The sequence below is a fragment of the Sceloporus occidentalis genome, unplaced genomic scaffold (genome assembly GCF_023333645.1).
Source record: "Sceloporus occidentalis isolate IW3139 unplaced genomic scaffold, rSceOcc1.0.p SCAF_3, whole genome shotgun sequence".
Taxonomy (NCBI): domain Eukaryota; kingdom Metazoa; phylum Chordata; class Lepidosauria; order Squamata; family Phrynosomatidae; genus Sceloporus; species Sceloporus occidentalis.
The window spans coordinates 57,529,082-57,554,343 of record NW_028316983.1 but is presented as its reverse complement, the minus strand read 5'-3'; the positions used below and the strand labels follow the sequence as shown (position 1 = coordinate 57,554,343).

Sequence of the window (25,262 nt, the reverse complement as noted above, 5' to 3'; positions counted from 1 at the left end):
AGTTGTAAACTGCTTAGACACTGCTAATTCAGTATGAAGCGGTATATAAATGAAGCTGTTTGTTGAGAGTCCTGACTATATGATCATAGAAGCATCTGGGGAATCTGGGACCCTTCAGATGTAGTTGAACTACATTGTCCAGCATTCTGGCCATGCTGGTTGATATTGATGAGAGTCCAACACTTCTGGAAGTCCACAGGTTCTCCATTTTACCACAGATGCTGTTTTGTCCATGTAGCTGGTGTTCTCAAAAGCTATGGGAAGTGTAGTGTCCATGTAGTGTTCCTGACATTTCTGTTACTACCAGGTTCATTAAGAACTATGTATTTCCCAATGTTTCTGGGCACCATGGGCAAGAGCTCCACTGGATCAGGCCAAAAGCCTATCTGGTCTGGAGTCCTGCTTTTCACAGTAGCCAACCAGCTGTCCATAAGAGACCCTCAACAGTATTCCCTAGCAGATGGTATTCGGAGGCATGTGATGTGGATCCAGAGGTAGATGATAGTCATAATAACTACTGCTCATCATTATTTTATACACCACTATCATGTCCCCCTACTTACTTTTAGAGCATCCAAATAACCTCAAATGTAACTTCCTTTGTAAAAGAATTCCTGCAGCCCCTGACATGTTTGGTTGCATCTTTTCTAGCTCTTCCTTTTTGCATGTTGATAGAACTCAGCTCACTATAGCAAGCTTACAGAGGTCCTTCTGGTGGAACATCACTGGCCATTAGGTTTTTGGAAAGAGAGAAGGTAGACTCTTCTTGCCCCAGTTTACTGATTATGTTAACCAGTGTGCAGTAAGACCCAGGCTTGGAATTTGCATAAGTTAACATGAGTTACTTTCAAGCACCCCTTAACCACTTAGGAAATTAAATCATTTTACTTGCGTCTATTCTTAATCAGTATGAGTTTACATGTCTGACTGTACATCTGTGGGGCACTTAACAAATTAGAATAGTGCGCCAGAAATCTTGAAGATCAAAGAATGTACCATTTAATATTTATTTCCAATTAATGAAGTAAACATGCACTACAAGCATAGGGGGGAAATTTCCCTAGTACTCACATAATTGGGCAAAGAGCAAAGAGTTTCCATTCCTAAAAAGTTTTGGAAAGCAGGGCGGGTTACAGACCGCTGCTTTGCGGCGGTCTCCCGCCGGCGCCATTTGCTCCGTGAGGGAGCCACAGCAGCCACACCGCGCGGAGCAAAAAAGAAGCTCCATTTTGGAGCTTCTTTTTGCGGCGCCTCTATGACGTCGCGAGGCGCCTGGGGCATCATAGACACCGCGCGATGTCCAGACGCACAGCGTCCGATACGTAAAGAAGCACCGCCCCTTCCTAACCCTAGTACATATAGAATACGTACTAAATGGCGGTGTGTAACCCACCCAGGTTTCCAAAAATACACACATTTTGTTTTTCATCACAGCAGCTCTATCTCTACTCTCATGAAGCTCAGTTTACATTTTATAGTGGGCCCATCCCATCTGTAGGGGTTCAGTTCAGGGCTCCCCCACAGGTGGGGAAAAATATGAGTCTCAAGCCCATGTTGGTCAAAGGGTGGCAATGTGTGTTTGTGCCTTTATTAGTGTGTGTGTGTGTTGCCTTTGACTAACATGGGCAAAGGCAGTCTGTGGGAACTCCAGTCTGCAGATGGCTAGCCCATCAATATGGCAGGCCCACTATATTTATAGTCCACATGTTTCTAGTTCTCATGGTGCAGCAAGAATTGGAAAGATGCTGAAGAGCTTGAAGTAGACAAACATGGAATAAAATTTGTTATGCATTTTCATCTTCCAGTTTCTAAAGATGTTGCAGAGGCTGACTCATGTCTTTCACATTTGAAAAGGTATGATTTCCACATACAAACTGTAGTAGTGCACTGATTCTGACCATCTGTAATGTGGCAGCTACCATGTTAATTAAAGTAACATCCAAATTAGCTTAATAAACAATCTCGAACTTGTGCTACATTTTGAATTTGCCACAAATGTGTGAAGCACTTTCTCTTTTTGCCTTAGGAGAGGGGTGACTCTTTCCTCCACCTTTCAGAATCCAAAGGATAGCAAAGAAAAATCCTTTTTCAAGTAGCCACTCATAAAACTCTAAATCAAAATGTAGTGTGAAATACTGTGTAGTTTGTTTAACCCGGTTTTAGACCATTGAATCTTTTTGTTTCTAGGACAATTTGAGGGAGACTGTTTTGGAATTTTACTTAAGTAGAGAGTAGAGGCCCACTCTTCTGAGGAGCCCTTTGTGTCTTCTCTTGTGGGATAGTGAAAGTGAAGAATGAATGTGACATGTCAATTTCTTTTTAACAAACTATGACGGTTAGAATGTCCAGTGTTCAAGCTCCTGCATGGTATACTTAAACTGTATCCCCTGGAGGAAGAGTAATCTATTGCTTTTCGGTGTGGAAGGACATTGTCAAAGTGAGCCAAGTCCCTGATGGGTTACCTGAACATTTTTGCTGTCAGGAAGTATGAGCAGGATCAGCTTGGTATGACAATATTAGCAACTGCCCTGCACAATAATTTATCAGCCACTGTCTGACTTGTTACAGTGGATTTTGTCCACTCTTTCATGTGACTGATGACAGATATGGTGCACAGATGTTTGTGCTGCACAGTGTCCTTCATATAGAATCATAGATTTGTAGAGTTGGAAGAGACCACAAGGGCCATCCAGTCCAACCCCCTGCCATGCAGGAAATCTCAATCAAAGCATCCCTGAGAGATGGTCATCAAGCCTCTATTTAAAGACCTCCAATGAAGGAGACTCCACTACTCTCCAAGGGAGTGTGTTCCACTGCAGCATTCTTCATGTGGCCTGGGTTTTGCTCCTGGGCCTTCCAGTTAATAGACTGTATGCACTGCAGCCTTGTGCGAATCAGTTCTTAAAAGAGCTCCTGAATCTGACAACCATGTGGTTGGTGGTACAGCTTAGCACTTAAATTCTAATTAATTGTATGTCTTTTTGTCAGTTTATCTGGTGATTACATTTGCATAAGTTTGAATGTGAATAATAACATTTCTAAAACATCACACTAACTTCCTCTGCTTTTAAATAATGTGCCCATATTGTGACAGGTACTTTCTTAGAAGTTACATTGTCTTCTCTGTGAAGGAAAATGGGGAATATCTCTTTTAATATGATGCTTACCACCTGCAGTTTTTATAAGCACTTGTAAAAAGCTGCTGTATGATTAATCAGAACCACCTTTTAAACCTTAATTACACTTAAAAAAAATGAGCAGTCTAGCCAATTAACTGATTATACATTGCAGCCCTAAAGGAAAATGTTTCTTCCTTGGCAAGAATGTTGTGGCTTCTGGTGCATAACCTCTCACACTTGTAGTTATTATAGTAATCGTGTTAACTATAAGTAGCATATGGAAACTGATAGAATCTTGCATCTCAGCAGCACTAAATATACTACACTGAAATCAGTAGGTTATACCTTTTCTGAGAATATCACAATACCCCCAGAGTGTGCTTGTAGCACAGACCAGAGAGACACGCAATCTGTGCAACCTGGTATCCTCTTCTATAGTATAGCTCAATTTTCAGCCCTTTTGTATGTTATGCTTTTAAGCAATTGCTGCATATTGACAAATTTTCATGCATGAAATACACCTAGCTATTAATGTAGGAAAGCAAATGTAGGCTGTTCAGAGGGGCAAAAAAAAAGCAAAATATCACACAAGCAATTGAGAACGGAGCATGTTTAGTAAGTTTGGAATGCTGATTGTTCGGCCAAGGTTGGTATATCCTGGAGAAAGCCATGGTTGGCTAACAGGCTGGAATAAGCAGGGGCACAGGGCAACATTGTGTTGCAAAACACTTCTTGTGAGTAAGTCCCTCTGGAGAAAAAAAATAATTTCAGTTAGTTGCAGCTAGCTTCTTTCAGTGGGTTTAGTGGGGCTTGGATATGATCAGTGTTAAGATATAGTTGGGCCCATAGTGCTTTCTTTCCAGTCAAGGTTCTTCTTTCTACAGAAATGGCAAAGTGCTTTCTCTTTCAAATAGTATTATAGGAGGTTTACTGAAAAACACTGATACTTTTGAACTCAGGTGTGCAACTATGGTGTGATCTTTCATTGCTGGTTTAGCATGGAATTTGTTTTAATTATTGTAGTAATTTAATTCTGTTTTAATATACTAGTTTTATACATTTTAACTGTATGGTGTTTTTTAATGTTGTAAGCCACCCTGAGTCCCAGCCCTGGGAGAAGGGTGGGATATAAATAAATACAATAATAATAGCAGCAGCAGCAGCAGTAGTAGCAGTAGTAACCATGATATATTTTTTTAAAGTTTGCGTATGTTACCAATATTGATTTCATGTGATGACTGTTTTGTTTCACCTCCAATGGTCACAATATATAAAAATGTTGCTTTTAAGTGCTTTGTTGTGCAAACATAAAAATCTGATGTTGTCACAGACACATACATACTGTCCAACATTTTAAAGATGAAAACTGGGACACATGGAGCTAAGAAACTTCAGAGTGTGGTCAAGATGGCATGTTATTAACAAGAAAGAACATAAAAACTAGGAGAGGCTGCAGAAGTTTGCATTTGCCTGAGTCTATTGGGAAGGGCAAGGTTCCTATCCACCCTGCTGAGTTAACTCAATTTGCAGCACTTAAATAGCTACGGACAGAGAGGGAAAGTGGGAGGAGAAGAGAGAAACTAGGGTCTGTTACAGACAGCCAAAATAAAGCTGCTTCGAGTCACAGTGGAGGTATGGTGTTTCAATGATGCATGCTTCCTAAGAGTCCAGAAGCCACACCAAAGCCACGCTCCAGACCTTAGGGCTGGAGCGTGGCTTTGGTGCAACTTCTGGACTCTTAGGACGCATGCATCATTGAAACACCATACCTCCACTGTGACTTGAAGCAGCTTTATTTTGGCTGTCTGTAACAGGCCTAGGACATTTTAAAAGCAACTGAAAAGTGAGATGACAAATGATTAATTGGGACAGTTTAATTGGGAAAATTGGGAGGGTATGATGTATTGTGGGAAATTGCTGTAGTGAAAGCATTTCATCGTTATGGCTTTACTATGTTAGACATATTGGACCTTAGTAGATTCAGAGCAAATCCATTGAGCTGCTGCCATCAGAAACATATATTTTAGTTATTTTAATTGGCTCAGTTATTCAAAGTGCTGAATTTGTCCATCTACAGGGCGCCCTTGCTTTACGCGGGGATCCATTCTGGACTCCCCCACGTAAAGCAAATACCACCTGTGCTCGAGCCCCATTTAAATAAATGGGGCTTGTGCATGTGGTGGTGTGGTGGCACGTGCGCACGCCATGGGCACATGCCCCATTTGTCCCTGTGGGACACACCAGCCCTTCTTCCCACGCGGCTTTCAGCATATGCTGAAATGTATGTATGACGCCGGCGCACTGTATAAGGATAAAGATTTAGGTTTTGTTAGGAAGGATCTAATTAGGGGAATTTCTGAATTTAGCTCAAATTGCTGAGAGGGAGGGTTCTAACAACACCCTCGTGAGACCGTGTCCCGTGATGTCTACGATAGGTCCACAAGAATCCCTTGAGAGATGATGCTGACACAGACTGCTCTAATTAAGTCCAAATATTTATTAAAAAGGGAAAACAAACACACAGAAAAGGGCCACACACACATGCATACACACAGTTCTGAAAGAAAGTAAAGGAGGGAAATTCGGGAGAGAGTTGAGGGAGGCAAATCTATGGGAGATACTTACTTCCGAAGGCTTCTCTGGGAACCAGATGTGGATGTAGACGATGAAAGGACACGGACGCCGAAACGTGGGGGGAAAATGGCAGAGGGAACTCAAACCAGAGTTCAGTCTGACGTGAAGCCAGGCTGTATTCTGAATGTAGCACCCCAGTGTGTGCTTTGACTGAGGCTTATATAGACAATTTCTAGCCTCTAGCTATGAATTTAATGGCTTAGCTGCAGCCAAGACAAAGGATTTAAAGACTTGGGCTTTTGTTAAACCAAGGTGAAGAATAGACTTAGCCAATGCACTTGTATCTGAACACAGTCAAGGAAGGCAAACCAATGAATAGATGGCCATTGATTTGATCACTGGGCCATCAGGTGTGAGGCTGAAAACAAACAGCCAGTATTGTCCTGGTTTTTGGAGGAGATGGTTTTTCTTGTCTAGCAACTCCCAAACTTCCTGTGGGGAATTTCCAGTCCTTTTCTCTAGGGCTCCTGCCCCCTCCTTTGCAAGCTGCCTACATGACATCTCTGCTTTGGAGCAATGGTGGTGCCCCTAGGAGGCCAGCTTGGGGTCAAAGTGAATTCCACACACACTCCAAAATTTAATATAAATTGATATGCTCTAACAGTCTCCAATTTTTAATCCCAGCTAGAGTAGATCCATTAAATCAGTGGAGCATATGTAAATGATTTATAGGTTCCCAATTATTCAAGTTGCATCTAACAGTTTAATATAGATTAAAGGTGGAAATCATGTGTTTGGACTATAGTTCCCAGCAGCCCTAACCAGCAGTTAGTGGTAAGAACTGCTAGGGATTCCCTGACTGAGGTCTAGGACTTTGCTTCTGTACACTGCACATACTGTGTAATTTGTGTAAATTTTTCATTTGCATACTATGCAAAACACATCACATTTAGACACTTGTTTATTCTAGTTTGAGGACAGTTTCTGGTCACTTGCATTAAAATGATAGGTCAGTGCAGCTGTTCATGAACATTTTCCTGATTTCCAAGGGATAATAAAATTTTAGAAAGTTTGGTTTCTAATCAGGCAATGTACCCATCATCCCAGGCAGTCTCACAGTACTAGCAGTAAAAATTTGGTGACCTTTTATGCCATCCCAAATCTGGTGTATTAGGAAGATTGCTTCACTCTTTTTATTGGACAGGGATGGCCCAGGGTTAAACCCAGCAAGATCAGGTGCTTCTGATCTTAAGAATACAAGTAGAGATACTCAGGAAGTGTCCACTGCTCCATCTAACCCAGCATTCTGTTTCCATGGTGGTCAACCCACTTTCTATGTGGAGCCTGTGAACGGGATATGAAGGCAATAACACTTTCCACTTACGTTCCCTAGCAACTGCTATTTAAAGGCATGTTGCTTCTGATACTGGAAGTAATATACAACCACTGTAACTAGTTGTGACTGATAGTCTTACCCTTATGTAACGGTTTCTGTATGCTGCATACTGTGGCTTGAACTCATAACCTTGTGAATGTTAGACAATTTGTTGGGCTTTCTATCAACAACTAATAGTCATGATACTTAAACAGCTATTCAGAATTGAGCTTGGAAACAATTATCTCATTGGACTACAACTTCCAGAATCACTCAGGGGCTGTACAGACTGCCCCAAAGGGGCGGCCTGCAGCTGCCCCTTTTTGTACCGGATCAGGGCCGCAGCAACCTCATGCTGCAACCCCAATCCGACTTTTCAAGGGCACAAAAAGGAGCTGCAAAAGGCGGCTCTTTTTGCACCCTCGAAAGGGTGCCATAGCCTCAGCGGTGTGCCTATATGGCACCCCTTTGGCACTGTGACATCTGGACGCAGTGCCAGAGGTGCACCGTGATGCCATCTGGAGTGTCACGTGACATCACGGTGCCCGGAGGGGGGGCAAAGTTGGGCTTGCATCATCAGTACGCTGCACCCCGACTCTGCCCCCAGGTCGGCCTTTCAGGCTGGTCAGTAAAGGCCTTCAGACAGCATAGCTGCTGGAAAAACATATCCATATTCTGCATCACTAGTATGCTGGCTACAGCTGCTGGGAGCTGCAGTCAAAGAACACCTGGAGGGCTGCAGGATCCTCACCTGAGCTGGATAAATATTTAGCTTGACTGAACAGCAATCTTCTTCTGTTCAGAATCCTCAAGTCACAATTGTCAGCTCATCTGCATTTGTCTTGTTATGTCCTTCTCTGTCTCCCTAAACGGAAACAATGAGATAAAGCAAGCCATGATATGCTGCTGTGAAAATAACCTATTTTTCCTTTCCTGTTCTAACTTCTGTTTTAATGTTTTCTTTTAGTTATTTTTAAAGTGTGGGAACTGAGCATTTTGTTTCCCATGAGTCTTTTCTTTAAAGGGCAAATGAGAAATCTAAATATGTTCTGTACAACGATGGCAGAAATCTGTGGATTTTGTAGTTCTTATCTCTCTACCTTACGTATACTCGGTTTCCATAGAGACTCTATAAATAGAATAAATTTCAAATCATTATGCCCCAAAGCAGCAGTTCAGTACTGTAGGGTGGGATTATTTTGGGTAGTACATTTTACAGGTAAGCATCCCTAGCATGCTTAGAGTACTAATGCTGGTTGGCTAGTAGGGAAAGTTGAACCTATTTGTTCTTTTATGGCAAAAAATTTAATGGCAAGTGTAATTTTCAAAACTTATGATAAAAGGAGGCCTAGCTATAGGGGTTAGGGTTTGGGAATGCTGAGGCTATTTTGCACAAAGCAATTGATAATAGAATAAATGTTCTTTACATTTAGGTATGCCCTGGGACATTGCTGAGTTTCTGAATTGTCAGATAAATTTAATGGCTATTCTGATGTATGGGGGATGTTTCTTTCCCTATTCTTTAATGAGGTAAATTTCAATGTGCAATTCAACATCTCATAAATGATGTAGAGTGCCTGGAAAAGAGTCACAGAGATTCAGGAAGGGATCAAAGGTTCTCTTATCCTGAGAGAAAGAATCAGTTTAAAATACATGCTTTGCATGCAGCAAGAGTTTGTTGCTGCCAGCCAGTGGAATCATTCCTGCACTATACGGACTAGCAGTTTGACTTTCTACAAAGCAAGTGGAATTTTACATTCATAAGCAAAGTGAGGCTGCATCCATACTGCAGAAATAAATCAGATTGACACCAATTTAACTGCCATGGCTCAATGCTGTGGAATTCTGGGAATTGTCATTTCTTTTGGCACCAGAATTCTCTTGACAGAAAAGGTAAAATGTCTCACAAAACAAAGCTATCTCTTTATGCTATCATAAATATTCTGATAGAAAAAAACACACTTGCATCTTGTTTCTAAAAATGGTCTTTTGCTGCTGTAGTTGCAACAGGAACACAAGTGCTGCAGCTCAAATTGTTTCAAACGATGGGAATGTGGCGCTCAGCCAGCACAATTTTCCTTAGGAATGGAGACATGTCTGAAGAAAGAGGCTGTTATTAACAAGACCTTTGAATCGTATATTGTGGATCTGTATCTGAATCCCACATACACATATATAGATTTATGCATATTGTTGGAAGTAGGGGCTTTAGCCAATTCAGCAGCACCAGTGTTTTGCTGCTGCACTACTTATAATGCAGCAGTATCAAGACTTCTGACAATGAGGAGCCTTGGATCTAGGTTCTCCTTATCTCTTATTCTCTTTTTGTATGCTTTATTCATGGACGTAGCCGGGGGGGGGGGGGTTCTTGGAGTCCGGACCCCCCCTTCCATTAGAAAAATGAATGGTGTGTGCTGCTGCGCCGCCGCACACAAGCCCCATTATAATGGCGGCACTTAGTCTGGACTCCTCCTTCCTAAAATCCTAGCTACGTCCCTGCTTTATTCCTTTCCGTATCTGAAGGCAAATACATCTGTCTGAGCAACAACAGAGCATACTTACTTTGTTATTTATTCAAGGTATTTATACCCCGCTCCACAGCCCTAAAGGCTCTCAGAGTGGCTTACAGATAGTTATTCAGATGGATCCCTGCCTTCAGGCTTACAATCTAAAAAGATGTGACACAAAAGGAGAAGGGAATGGTTGTGGGGAAGGGGATCAAGTCCAGTGGTTCTTCTCTCCCTCTGAGGCCTGGAGCATGGCAGATGGACTGGAGGGAGGGCTCTTCTTCTTCAGGCTAGCCCTGATGGAGCTGGGCCTGCCTTTTTACTCCCTCCCAGGCTGGGTGATGTCAGACCTTCTTCTTTAAGCTAGCCCTGATGGACATACACTGTACCTTGATTCTGAAACCTGGAGTGTGTTCGGCAGATTTTGTTCTGTTTCACTTTTCTGTATTTATTTCTCTCTACTGCTCCAGTGCTTAGCTTAGTCCTGTTTGCTGGCACATAATATAGGGTTATTCAATCATGTTTGCTGGTCTGTTGGACCTTCTCCTGCACCTGTTTGTCTTCATAGGCGCCCTGATCCTGTGAGGAAGTGCTACTCTCAACCAGTATATGGCATGTGGTGCCAGCTCAGAATTACTGCTTTTGTGCCATCAGTGGACTCTTAAACCCCCTGGATTTCTATGCGCACTTGCATAGATATACAGTGCACCCTCACGATATGTGCCCTTGCCATATGTGGATTTAAGCTTCCTCAGATGGTGAGTGGTGAGGGATACAATTGTGCACAGGAGTGTGCCACCATTGAAAATCAGTAGGACTCCAGCATATGCAAAATTTGCCTTATTGGCAGGTGTCCAGAACTGATCCCCCATGTATGGCAAAGGCAGACTGTATTCATTTAATTATGAAGAGAGTGCCGATGCACAATTATTGTCAGTGATCTGCTTAGGTCAGATTTTCTTAAATGCTCTTCAAATTGCAACTTCTATTGTGTCACCACTGGTTAGATTTTTCAAAAGAGCTCTTCATTGTAGAGCTTGTAAGTTATTGATGGCTTCATATAACCAGGCTCAATATGGGCTATTAATAATGAAAGAGCATTTCAGGTTAGTCTTTCTACATGAAAGGAAGACTACAAGAATCTTAGCTTGGAGAACTACATGTACAGAATTTCCTTGACATCATTCTTCAAACAATCTGATCCAAATGCCCATCTTGTGCATTTTACAAAGGCAGTTAGAATAAGTTTCCTCGCTATTTGTTCATTAGTAAATTCTATTTAATACCACTGCATTGGCCTTTCTTTTCCTCCATACAGAATATTTATCACGTGGATTGTAAAGTACTTTATTGCCTAAGAAGGTGGCTCAAAATCTTTAATCTAGATTCTATAACCAAACCATACTTCATAGTCCCCATAAACTACTGCATAGATCAGAAGCCACCTGATCTCACAAGAGAGTTCAGAATGGAAGCATAAAGTTATGGGGGTTATGGACTAGGCTGTTAGGATTTACCTTATCTCTCTCCTTTTCAGATCTCAAGATGATTTGCTTTGCTTTCATAGTCTCTACCTCAGAAATCATATGACTCCATTTTTCTGTGTTGAAGTAAAATCCTTTTCGAAGTCATCAATAAGCAAAATCCCCAAAAGAAAATCTGTAACAATTTCTTGTTGTTTGTTGTGTGCCTTCAAGATGGAAATAACTTATGGTGACCTTAAGTCTTGGCAAGATTTGTTCAGAGAGGGTTTGTCTTTGCTTCCCTCTGAGGCTGAGAAATAGTGTGACTTGCTCAAACTCACCCAGACAATTTCTGTGCCTGAGCCAAGATTCAAATCTTGGTCTCCAGAGTGCTCAACCCATTATACCATATTAACTATCCTGCCACAGTTATAAGCAGAATTTAAATCAATCAAATTCTAAAATGCTAATAGCAAATGTTTAGGCACAACAATGATTAACCATTTCAGTTTGGTTTCAGGCAAGGGTCTGCTACCAAAACAACCTTGGTTGCTATGACAAATGACCTGCTCTGGTTGAAGAATCAGAAATGCTATCCTTCTTTATCATCCTTGGTCTCTGAGTGGTTTTTGATACCATTAATCATAGTATTTTACTGGACCAATTCTGTCAGATGGGAGCAGGAAGCACTATGTTAAAGGGCAGCCTGCTCTAAGAGAGCAGGTATATAGTTTGAGCGCACTCATACTTTGACATTGGAGACCCAGAGAACTTCTGACTCAGAACTGAGGGTAGGTTTGTCTAGTCCGCCATCAGTGGACTTTCCTGGACAGATATAATTTAACCACAGTAGCTCACACACTGGTACTTCTTAACTAGTCAAGAAATACCAGTGCATGCACTACTTTGGCAGCATACTCATATGTAGGGCTGCCCTTGAAGAAAATTTAGAAGCTGGAGTAGTACAATGTGTGCGTGTATGAGCCTTCAAGTTGCCTGTCAACTTATGCGGCCCCATGAATTTCGTAGAGTTTTCTTAGGCAAGGAATACTCAGAAGTAGTTTTGCCAATTCCTTCATCTGAAATACAGTCTATGTTATCAGTGGCATCACTAGGGCTGGTGTCACCCCATACAGTAACTTACACTGTCACCTCCCAAACCACCCTACAGCTCTGGTGAGTGGGAGGTGCTGGTGGAGGGAAGGATCTGGTCTTGGTTGCCTATGGAGCAAAGACAGGAGAGGGCCCAGATCGAGGGGCCCAAGGATCACCCCAGTGCTGCAGAATGGGAAAGGAAGAGGTGAGGAAGAGAATGCCTCCACTATTGCAGAAGATTTCAGTGGCAGATGAGAAGAGAGTGGGAGGCGAGGGGGCTGTGGAAGGAGAAATGGCAGCGGGTGAGGAAAGATTCTCACTGGCCTGTTACAGACTGCTAAAATAAAGCTGCTTCGGGTCTCTTTGGAGGTATGCTGTTTAAATGATGCATGCATCCTAAGAATCCGGAAGCTGCACCAAAGCTGCACTCCAGTGCTTAGGAATGGAGTGTGGCTTTGGCGCGACCTCTGGACTCTTAGGACCCATGCATCATTTAAATAGCATACCTCCAAAGAGACCCAAAGCAGCTTTATTTTAGCAGTCTGTAACAGGCCACTGTCTGCCCTCCCCCTGTGGACCACTTTGTTGCCCTCCCCATCCTGGCCAAGCATCCAGGCACACACAGAAGCCACCCCCTCTGCTAGCCAGGACCAGGGTGACCAGACACCCTCCTTTTCCAGGACAACCTTCTGTTCTGGAGGAATTTCAAAATGTCTTCCATTTTGAACATGACTAAGAAATATGGATTTATACTTGTATTAGTGTTGTTAGCTTTTATTTTGTAATGCCCTACATTTTTCTTTAATGTCCTACATTTCATGGTGCCTTATCCTCCTTTGTGGTTATGACATCTAGTCAGTCTGGCCAGGGTACCTCTACTGTCCACCTGCTGCAGCAGTTGGTGGGGTTGGGGTGTGGCAGTAATGGCTGCCATGGACTCCTCCCCAAAGGAAAGAAGCCCCCAGCCATTACTGCTGCCGCCACCTTTTCCTGCTCATCCAGCAGCCCTGCCAGACCCAGAGGGGGTTGATGGTCAGCAGCTCTCCCTTCCCTCCTGCACTCCTGCCTTGCACTTCTTTCTGGGACAGGGAAGGGCAGTAAGAAGGAATGGAGGACAGTGTGGCCCACTGTAGCTACTTCAGGGGATGACATGTTGATGCTACCAAGCAGACCCTTCATCTGGCAGGGCTGCTGGCCAGTGGAGAAGGAGAGGAACCTGTGGTCACCATTGCTGTCACTGCTGCCTACACCTCAATTTCTTGGTCCACCTGATTGGCACTGACGTTGGCTTATGTCAGCACCAATATTAAATCATTTCTTTTTATTAAAGTCTTTGGGGTCTAATGATTTTATCCAGTTTATGTATATACATGGTTTTAATTGTTTAATTGGATACAGGATGAGATATAGATATTATAATTTTCAGAAATGTTTTTTAGGTAGCCCAAGGTGTAGGGTAGTCTACTTTATACGAATTGTATAACTTGGAACAGTCTATTCCTGCTTCATATTACTTTAAAAATGTCAGTTTACCACAACCAAAGCTATAAAGCACTAAAGCCCCTAAGACTCTGAAGAAAGGATATCTCCTACTTGCCCACTAAACCATTTTTAACAATGCATTTTGTGGAGTAAGCCATGGACTGCTTATGTACTTATACATGGGATTTGGTTACATTGCCTTTAGCTTGTCTAATCTGCATCCTGGTAAGGCTTGCTTGTGTATCGGTAACCTTATCTTGCCATGTGGTTTGGCAAAAATAGCAGAGCATACTGCTATGAGGCTAGTGAAACTCTGGCAAAATTTTATGTATGTTGAAAAAACTAAAAGGAGAAAATCCTGATACAAAGAAGAATTAATTATGTGTAGCTGGCATATCTAAACATCAATAGTTTTAAGGAATAATCTCTTGTTAAAGCCTATTAAAATGACCAGGAAGAAGGTATCAGCTTTGTGGAATTCTGTTGCAAACTAAAGTGTTACCAGTAAAAAGTGATTGTAGTACCGGCGTCAAGCCAGTCACATTTAAAACTGACACAGTTGAGTTGCAGGGATCAAATATTGCTTGCAATGCAATACAATGCTTCAAATGATGCACAGGAATAATGAATAATGCTTGTGCTTTAGCATCCTTGCCACTCCATGAGAAATATGTCTTCCTAGAGGATAAACTACATTATCACAATTGTTCCTTGTGGTATTAAACAGCACACAATTAATCACAGTTCTTGTAGCCATGAGACATTTTACAACTTACTTACCTATCACCTCCATCCACCCTCATTCCTGCCCTCCTTGGTGAAGGTGCCCTGACAACAGTTATCAACTTGGGCTAGCTGGAATAGGCTTTTTCTGGAGGAAGAGCTATAAAACATATCAGTGCAGGATTGATGAATGCTAATAGTTCTGCAAATAGGACAACCCAGGCATTCATCAGCACTAAGAGCTGGCATAGTCCCTAAGTTTGTGGCCCTGCAGTGCAAAAATTGTACTCCAGATTGCAGTGTGTGGGTGAACCTGGGCTTCAAAAGAGCTATTCCAGTTGGCAGCAACAGAAAATGTGGTTACAAGATTATGACATTATTGTGAGCTATTTTCCCCATCTGTGTTATATATTATCTGTGTTCTGCACAAAATAAATCCTGGGTAGCCCCTTCTATGATCCTTTCCCAATATTTTTCTGTTTCTTCTCTATGCAGAAGATACAACAGCTGTCTGAGGGATCTATGTTTGGTCATGGCCTCAAGCATCTTTTTCACAGCCGCAGACGGTCCCGAGAACGGGAGCACCCCAGTTCCCAGGAGTCATCACAGCAGCAGCAGCAGCACCATGGCATGTCTGATCATGATTCCCCTGACGAAAAAGAGCGCTCTCCCGAGATGCATCGTGTCTCTTATGCTATGTCCCTCCATGACCTCCCAGCTCGACCAACTGCTTTCAATAGAGTTTTACAGCAGATCCGCTCCCGTCCTTCCATCAAGAGGGGAACAAGTTTGCACAGCGGCAGTCGCCGAGCCAAGACTGGCTCCTTGGAACCACAGAAAAGCAGCCCCCACCTGGTCCGCAAGGCACCCCAAGATAGCAGCCTGACAGCAATACTGCATCAACATCAAGGCAGGCCAAGATCCTCATCCACTACAGACACTTCTATTCTTATGGCTGAAAGTGGGAATGTATACCTCCTAACAGAAGAGTCAGAATGCATCAACGACAAGGTAGGACTGAATTTGGCTTAACAGGCTGAAAGGTGGATTCTACCTTTACAAAGAAGATTGGTTTCACATTGCAAAATTTTGTTCCATTGGCAATATCAGCTTATGCCTTCCATGTCTATAGAACTGTGGATCCATTCCATATCTTAATTTGAACTTTAATGGAACTAAGATACTGAACTTATTTAGTGGAAAGAGTTTAGCACCTTGGATAGTTTTGTTAACGTTCAGACTAAAACCTGGAACCTATTTACAGGCCAGATGCAATTGTCCACTGTGTGCCTCATGTCTGACAAGGTGCTGGAATCCAGTAGTTTGCAGCATCCATATTTATACAGGGATTCACAGCAGCTTAGCCAGATTGAATGGTAGCAGTAGGAATAGCAAGTACCTTTCTATGCTGCTTATCAGTGCACTTAAGCTCTCCCTAAGCGGTTTACAATGTATAAGCCAATTGCCCCCAACAAGCTGGGTACTCATTTTAGCAACCTTGGAAGGATGTCAGGCTGAGTCAACCCTGAGCCTCTGGCTGGTATAGAACTCACAACCTTGTAGTTTGTGAGTGTGTGGCTGCAGTACAGGCATGTAACAACTGCACCACCAGGGTAGTGACTGTAATGTCTATGACAAGCACCTCTTGTGCTAAAGAGAGAGTAAGCTCCTCAGAAGTCCTTTCACAGACATGTAACCATCCACTCTGTTCATCCAGTATACTAGCACCCACACATTCCTTCATCTTTCTTCATTCATATATAGCCACTACAGCCCCTACTAATTTTTCACAAGTATAGACTGCAGCCTTTCCTGCCTCAAATCAATCCAGGAGTGTCAGTAGGGGGGCACGAGAGGTATGGACCACACCAGGTGACATTGTAAAGGGGGGGGGATGACACCACTGGTCCCCAAACATCTGCTTTCTGGTCAAAATGGGCTATGGCATTTACCTGCATCCCTTTAAAACACTGGAGATCAGTGGAAGAGATGGTGTGAGTGCAGCATGGCTCAATAGGACAAAAAGGGCCCAGGTTTTTAACTTTTTAAATATGGAATTTAAAGTTTTAATTTTTGGAAAAATATATTTTAAAATTTTGTTTAAAAGCACATATTACCAAACTTTCATATGAAACATTTGACATGAAATTTTCACATGTGCATGTAAACACAGTTAGGCCATGTGTATGATATTGTAATTTGAAGATATAATTTTAATTTTGGTAGTTGTTTATGTCACAAATGTTGCTATTATATTCAGCGATATATGGGAATTACTGTTTATGGGTAACTTTAGTACAAAAAACATTACTAAGGATGTTGTGTGGTATGGGAGGATGTCAGTGTGGGCAGGTGTGTGTGACACCATAAGTTATTGCCAATCCTAGTGATGCCACTGGTCACACCAGAACATCCTCTAACCCTCCAGGGCAATTCTGGGTCACTCTGCAATCCCTCCAGTCACCCTTGACATGCTGGTAGCAAGGCTTTCCCCCTTTCTCTTTGTATCTCTCTTCATCTCCACCCCAGGTTTTCTCTTTTTGGAAAACCGTAGCCTGAAGACCAGTGAACTGAAAAACAACTCTGCCTTCATGCCTCTGTATGGCTATGGGGCAAGGAAATGAAGACAAAGAATGTCTAGCAATCAAGCATTTGATTTTGCAGCTGCCTATTTTTTAAAACAAATTCTAAAGGAAAATGAAGGGGCAGGTGGCACCAAGGGATGTGAGTCTATGGGCACATTGGTCCCCTTGGGCATCATTGCAGAGACTCCTGGTTTGCTTGATAGATGTTCTTTCTTTCTTTTTTTAAAAAATAACACATTACTAGTGCCCTTGTAAAGAAAATAATTCACATTACTTTGCAAGTAACAAGTTGCCAGCAATTTAATTTCTAACATTTTTTTTAAAAAAAAATACTCTTAAATAGAAGAAATGGTCCTAATAACACGCAAATGACACCATATACAGACTTGTGTAAGTAACAAATAAATGGTGCTCATTGCATCAAAAAGCCAATAACATTATGGGTTGTACTATGACTACTGTTATATATTTGTTATCCCCAAAAGTAACCTATTATAGCTAATAATAATTACTCATAATGCATTTTTCTAAGTTTTAATAATGTAGTACTAAAAGAGAAGGTACAGAAAAGCAGTTCACTAGGGAAAAAAGTCATCTTTTTAGTGGCAAGGGAGAGGCCTCTGAATTTGATGTGCAGGTTTAGGAACAGAATTTTTAGTGATTTCTAACAAGAGCAGATATAACCCCTTTTTATCTCTTGAAGAGTTGTAGTATTCAGTAAAGATGTGTATGGTCCATACTGAGAAACTGGTTAGTCTAGACAAAGTCTTTCATACTTCTTGTTCCTGTCCTGAGGTCAGTAGAGAACTTCTAAAGAGACAAGCTTGCCAAGATCCACCATAAAACCAAGCTATATATAGCACCTATGCAAAGTCTGTTTTCTCACAACAGCAGCTCTGAGTGAGATTTCTTTTCTTTTTCTTTTTTAAAAGAAAGCAATTATCCATACTTGTGAGCTGAATTCTAATGCAGGGTAAGCACCCCATCTTTATTGGGTGAACATAATGGCTTTGGTCCCTGGAAGATGCCTGGACACGTTTCTAGGTGAAATGAAGGTAGTGGATGTGTCTATGAATAATCTGAATGAGGGGATTTAGGGGAGTTTGTGAGGAGACCAAATAAGGTCTTTCTTTGGAGCCAGCAAGATCAGGATAATTTTGTTTTAAAGTATTTGTTCTATAAAATGTAAGGCTTGTTGCCTTGGTTATTTTTTTAAAAACCTCAAGTAACTCCTGCAAGGCTAGAAGTGAAAGTCATGGGACTTCTCATGAGGAAGTGCTTGAACATTGTTTCTTCAATTATCCAATCATTTCCTCTGCAAAAGGTGAAGTACATTTCTGGATGGATCATACACTGAAGAGATGCAGAGAAAGTGATGGGAGAATCCTATTTCATCATTAATAATAAATAAATAAATAAATAAAACTTTTATTTATATCCCGCTTTTCTATGACAGGACAATCAAAGCGGCTTACAACACGTTAAAATCCACATTTACAAATTTATGCCCCAAATTCCCCCCCTTAAAACAGGATTAAACAAATTACAGTTAAAACATCTATTAAAAACACAATAAAAATACAGCAAGGACAGAGCGGTGGGCTGATACATGATGTGAGGGGCAGTCATTCTGTGGCCAGGCACTTTTATTCAGGAAAGGCCTGCCGGAAGAGATCCATCTTGACAGCTTTTTTAAAGCTGTCTAAGTTGGCAATTTGACAGATCTCGTCTGGCAGACCGTTCCATAGTTTAGGAGCAATTGCAGAGAAGGCCCTCTGGGAGGTAGCAGGTAGTCTGGTTTTTAAAGGCTGCAATAGTTTCCTCCCAGAGGACCTGAGGGTGCGGGGCGGATTATATGGAAACAGGCGATACCTCAAATAGGTTGGATCCGAGCCATGTAGGGCTTTAAAGGTTATAACCAACACCTTGTACTGTACCCGGAAACTAATAGGCAGCCAGTGAAGAGATTTTAAGATGGGTGTTATTCGGTCACTCCTAGTTTTTCCGGTGACCAGCCTGGCTGCCATATTTTGCACTAGTTGAAGTTTCCGGACTAGGCACAAGGGTAGCCCCATGTAGAGCGCGTTACAGAAATCAAGTTGTGAAGTTACCAGTGAATGTACAACAGTTTCTAGGTCTTTTACTTCCAGGAAAGGGCGCAGTTGGCGTATCAGCCGAAGCTGATAACAGGCGCTCCTGATCGTCACATTCACCTGATTTCTCATGTGAATCGAAGGGTCTAGGAGCACCCCCACACTGCAAACACAGTCCTTTGTGGAGAGTGTGACCCCATCTAGGACTGGAGGTTGCAACCCCATACCTGGTTTGGGGGTCCCTACTGTAAGTACCTCCATTTTGTCTGGATTCAGCTTGAGTTTGTTTTTCCTCATCCAGCCCATTACCGCTTCAAGAAACTGATTGAGGGGAGAAATGCCATCTGTTGTTATAGCTGCTGATTGGGACATGGAAAAATATATTTGGGTGTCATCAGCGTACCATGTCTGCGAATGATTTCCCCCAGCGGCTTCATATAAATGTTGAATAGCATCGGGGACAGTATGGCGCCTTGAGGGACGCCACATTTAAGCTCAATTTTCGAGGAGCGACTCTCCCCGAGCATCACCCTCTGGAATCTACCTGAGAGGAAGGACCGGAACCACTGGAGTGCAGTGCCACCGATTCCTAACTCTCCCAGGCGTTCCAAGAGGATATTGTGATCTATTGTATCGAAGGCCGCTGAGAGGTCTAGAAGCACCAACAGGATCACGCTTCCTCTGTCAATGCCTAGACAAAGATCGTCAGCCAGAGCAGCCATGGCAGTCTCCACCCCATATCCTGTCCTGAAGCCAGTTTGAAATGAGTCTAGATAATCGGTTTCATCCAAGATGACTTGGAGTTGAAGGGCAACAGCCCTCTCAATCATCTTGCTCAAAAATGGCAGATGGGATACTGGCCTGTAGTTCTTCATATCCAGGGGGTCCAGGGAAGGTTTTTTCAGGAGCGGTCTAACAACCGCCTCCTTTAAGCAAGTTGGAACACAACCTTCCCCAAGGGATGCATTGATGACATCTCGGAGAAATGCCATCGAGACATCACCCCCCTGGACGGCCAGCCATGATGGGCAGGGATCGAGGGGACATGTAGTCTTCTTCACATTTCCAAGAATCTTGTTCACGTCCTCGGTATTCACAAGCTCAAACCAATCCAGTTTAACCTCAACAACGGGTTCACTGGACACCTCATCAGTCGATTCTGCAGCAATCCCGGCATCCAGGTCGGCTCTTATCTGAGAGATTTTATTTGCAAAGTAGTTGTTAAAAGCATCACAGCAGGCTGTTGTTGGGTTAAGCAAAGGGTTCTGCACAGGTGGAACCTGTGTCAGGTCCCTTACCACCCTAAACAGCTCTGCTGGACGGGACTCCACAGATGCAATACATGCAGAGGAGAAAGATCTCTGCGCTGCCTGTATCGCCTCTCTATAGGAATGAAGAAATTTCCTATGATGAGTTCTGTCAGATACGAGTCGAGTGTCATGCCAGTCACACTCTAGTCACTGTCCAACCCGCTTCATTTGCCTCAGATCTTCAGTGTACCATGATTTACGATTCAGAGCGGGTTGGAAAGTACGCTTGGGAGCAATTGTGTCGATGGCCTTGGCGATATCGGTGTTCCAGGTATTAACCAAAGCTTCGACAGAATCACCGGCATTACCAACCAAGGAACCCTCTAAGGCTTTCTGGAATCCAATTGGTTCCATTAACCTTCGAGGGCGGACCATTCTAATGGGTCCTCCACCCCCAACGGGGTAGACTGTGGCTCTTAGTTCAGCCTTGACCAGGAAATGATCCGTCCATGACAGTGTGGTGGTATTAGTTACCTCCGCCCACGGATATTCCTGCTCCGTATTGAAGACCGCATCAAGGGTATGACCTGCGCAATGTGTTGGCCCAGAAACCAATTGGGATAGGCCCATGCCTGTCATGGAATCCATGAACTCCCGAGCCGCACCTGTTTCATCCAGAGGTTATTTGAATGTTTGGAAACTACTTGAAGGCATGGAGCCACAAAGCAGTCACAACATTTTGTGGAAAGGATGTTCCAATAGTAACTTTGCAGAAGAGAGGACCTTTGAAACATATACTATTCCATAACTTCTCAGCATGCTTACAAACACAATCTTTCATTAATGTCCTGAGAAATGCAGTTTTTTGGGACTCCTGAGTCTGTAATGAGGACTCAGTAGCCATGGGAAACACAATTCCCTACATCCCCTTGTACCTAGGATACTGCTCTGGCAGAGGTCTTACACAATGTGGAGGTACAGTGTCAGGGTCTTGATTACTGTGGATTAGGAAGGTAGATGCCAGGCTGGAACCTTTGTCCCAGGTAAGTTATTTTGCCTTGCCTTTGGATAATGATTAAATAATGCCCCCATACCTGTGTTGTTTCTCTTTCATTTTATCAATTAATAAGCAGATCATAAAAAGAGCTGCTTCTTTCTTAGGCTGTGACCCCATTTTAGATATTTTTCTTATTTCATGCATTTGGATTTGTTTGCATTACTACAGTTCATGACTTAAGTCCTCTTCTGGGTACTGTGGTCTTAATCCAAGAAATAGTCCCAAGTAGAAAAGGCCCAAAGAAGCAGTTGGATTTATATAAGTGGTATAACTCAGCAACTGATTTCAGTTCAGTAGTTGCACTCTAATTGAATGCAGCAACTGGATTTAGGTATAAACTCCCAGTTTTAATACACAGTTTATTTTGTGTGCTACACTGATTTATGCTGGGAAACTGTGTTCTTTTTAGAAGGGGGATAGAATGGTATATTTATCTATAATATACTTATGTCCATGTTAATTATTATTTTGAATAGCCAGGCTGTGTTGTGTGTGTAATTATTATATACATATAATAATTATATATATAATATTAGTGTATATATAGCAACATGTAAAAGAGATACAATCTTATAAATGGTGCTGATTATATACATGTGTTTGTACACACCTATGTGCACATGTGCACATATGTTGAGATAAGAGGAAAATATTCTATTGGCAGGAATGAGAACTGTCTTCTCAAAAATAAAAAAGATGAGTAGGGATGTTGCAAAAAATAAAATAAAATTGGGTCATATAGCCATCATTTCCTCTTAGTGAGCTGTTATTAAGGCAGCATATATAAGACAATGGCTTTTCGGTTTCAGTATTTATACAGAAAATTGTGCACAGTTTTGAGGGTTTTAAGAAAAATTGGCCAGCAAGCTGTGCCACTTCCAGGCAGTGAGCTTATTTTGTACCAAGCCCTGTTCATACTGCTTGCAAAAGTGATTTTTCCTTCTTAAGCCCTGAATGGGATGGGGTGGGGGAAAGCCCTCACTATAAATTTATTTGGGGCATGCTTTGATCATGTAGAAAATTCTGAGGAAAGCAAGTTTCCTTTCATTGCATTTCCATACTTTAGTCACTCACTTCTCCTTCTTCCTAAGAACCTGAGCTAGCAAACCCTGATTTGTTGTGGCTTTGCTTTTGAGATTTAGCTTTTTCTATATTTTCAAAGACCTGAAGCCCACACTTCAGATTCCTTGCTCTGAAAACATAATTCTCCAAGTAATGTAGCACAAGGATCTAGATCCATTTTCTCCTGTACTTACCGTATCTCCTATTGGTGTCAGAAATAGTACCAAAAAAATCTTGATCTTCAGTTCTTTCTAGCTTTGCATCTCACAAAACCAACAGCTGTGTCTCCCTGGGGACAGGGGGAATAAGTATCAGGACTGTAGAGCTTCAGGCTCCTGCCAAAATGAATTTGAGCTTGGAAAACTGTCAAGGGTGCCAGCTTGCATATGTGTCTGGGAGAGATACAGAGAGGCAAGAACTGCAATTTTAGCTAAATGTTTTAAAGATGGTAAAGTTGCCTGACAGAGAGGGAAAGACACATGCAATCCATATGTGTTTTTGTTCATTACTATTGTTAAAGTAGCTGGGTACTCGGGTCAAAATCTGAGCCCTATTGTGTGCTAATGTATTACAGCAGTCTCTTTCCATGGTCACAAGTTGCTTCTTGGTAATGTACAGACATATGGCTACTATCTTTAATAACTGTGGCAGGTATGCTATCTATTTTCAGCAGTTTGGCCCACACCATGTGGCCAGAACTCACTCTCTCTTTATATCTCTCTCTCTTTCTCTCTCTCTCTCTCTCTCTCTCTCTCTCTCTGTGTGTGTGTGTGTGTGTGTGTGTGTCTTATTTTAGAGTTGTGTTTAATACATTTTGAAATAATGCAAATGGAACAAATACTTACCTGGCATATAAAAGATGGGGATGGGGTAGGGTGGAGATAATACTGTAAGGCCTCTTTATCAGAGGTTTATTTAGGAATGAAATGAACTAGGCCAGGAGATGCTTGTAATCTGATTTAGTTAATTTAATCAAACTAGTGATGTTTAAAGGAAGACTGCAATTAAGAACATGGATTAGAATTAACTGGATTTTCCTGGGTGGCAAGAGGGGCGGCAGGAGGTCCCTTGATTCCCACTCCATACTGTTATTCAGTAATCATACTACCAATGCTGAATTTGGACTGGTACCCTAATAAGACAAGTATAAATTGCTCCTGTTGCTCTTTGGAAATAATTGTATGTAGCCAAAGCATGGTGTGCATATTTAAATCAGAAGGAGGTTCACTTCATTCCTGAGACCCTTTTTTTTTTCTTTACCCAGTGGACTGTTTGCTTGTTGAGGTATAGATTGCAAATACAGGGATCCACAAAGAGACAAGAAGCATCACAGATCAACATCTAAGCACGAGGATTGTTTTACCTTTTTCAAACTCTCTTTTGTTCATAGTTCTAATTGTAGGGCTCGTTTCAACATTACTTTCATCCCACTGAGGAAGCTGATGATAGCCTCATCCTGATAGCTGCTTTGCCTTGCTGCTTTATCCTGTGTGGTGATGTATTGTCTCCTCTTGCTTTTCTGACTTGTGTGGAGAGATCCCATGGCAGTGTTCCTTGGGCTGTGTAGTTATTGCAGCAATTAGAAATTCTGTGAGGTGTAAAAGAAAATTATGTGCTTTTTGCTATACATTGTGAGATCATCATATGAATGTCATCTTTCTCTACACATTCTTCTGTGTTACCACTCATTACTTTCTGGAGTGAAGAAATGGAGCCTAAGCAGCGAGTAACATAGTTAGCTTGCCTTGTCATACATAGAAATTGTTATATTCAGTAACATGAACTGGACTAGCTGGACTGATGATTTAACATTAATCCTTTTTTCAAGAAAGAAAGAAAGAAAGAAAGAAAGAAAGATGATTGACTGCATCCTGCTGTGTGAGGGTCCTTTCCCCCCATATATCTATAATAAGTACCTGCTCCACATTTATAAAACCTGGTCACTTAAAACTGCTTGCCCAATGTCCAGTGAAGGATCAACTCACACCATCACAGGAGCATAAGGGCTCTATCTCGACACTCTTCTTACCATCTTCAGTAATGTGAGCTAAGAAGTTTATCACACGGCAGGCAAAGCGTCCAAATCCCATGGATAAATGGGGTTTAAATCCTGGGAATATCTTGCAAGAGCAGGATTGTTTTCAGACATGTTGGGTGATTTGACATTAACCCAACATTAACCCATGCAGAAAGCTGCAAAATCGCATTGCTTTTAAACCCCATTTATCCACAGGATCTGGGTGCTTCCCTCCTGTATGATAAACTCCTTAGAGTTGCCAGGCTTTCAAAATAGCAAGAAAGGACAGTTGAAATTCATGCACTTAGGTGATTGCCTCAAGTGAAGTCACTAGCTTTTCGCCAGTGTTACAACAAAATTCATCTACCAATCTCATTGTTTTCTGTATGTAGAATGGGGAGGAGTGTTGTTTTGTCCTTCTCAGTAAGTGCTAAAATGTCTTGGGCTGGCCCTGGGAGATAAGGCAGCGTGCTGGTAAACAAGGGGCTATCTCTACTGGTGTATCTGGGCTAAGAGAGAAAGGGCCTCAAGGTTCAGCAGAGGCGTAAGTGTTGGTTGATCAGCAGCATACAGTTATTGATAGGCCAACAGCAGACACCTTCACATTGGGCAAATATGTCAGGAGGTTGCTGGAGGTTGTGGTATTTCTTGCTGTAGTCCTTGGCTTTTTTAAAAAATCCAAATATTGCAGCCGTCCTGAACTGTCTTGTGGCACTTTCTAGCACAGGCAGCAACATACTATTCCCACCCTCAAGTGCAGTTCTTTTTAATTCTGAGACATATTGGAACAAACAAAACAAAAACCCCTATTTCCTTTTCTCTGTCTTTTTTTAATTATAAAAAATAGAGTTATAGTACTA

The 25,262-nt window shown here is 42.1% G+C and overlaps 1 protein-coding gene across 3 annotated transcripts in view; it reads left to right on the top strand.

The window, feature by feature from the left end:
- The window catches only part of LOC149315983 (transmembrane and coiled-coil domains protein 2-like), a 120,266-nt gene that overhangs the window by 22,680 nt on the left and 72,324 nt on the right, over window positions 1-25,262 (top strand). For all 3 annotated transcript variants that reach the window (XM_089514529.1, XM_089514531.1, XM_089514532.1), the window contains exon 3: window positions 14,834-15,349. In XM_089514529.1, coding sequence (XP_089370655.1) covers window positions 14,834-15,349 — 516 coding nt within the window. The remainder of the gene's footprint in view (window positions 1-14,833; window positions 15,350-25,262) is intronic.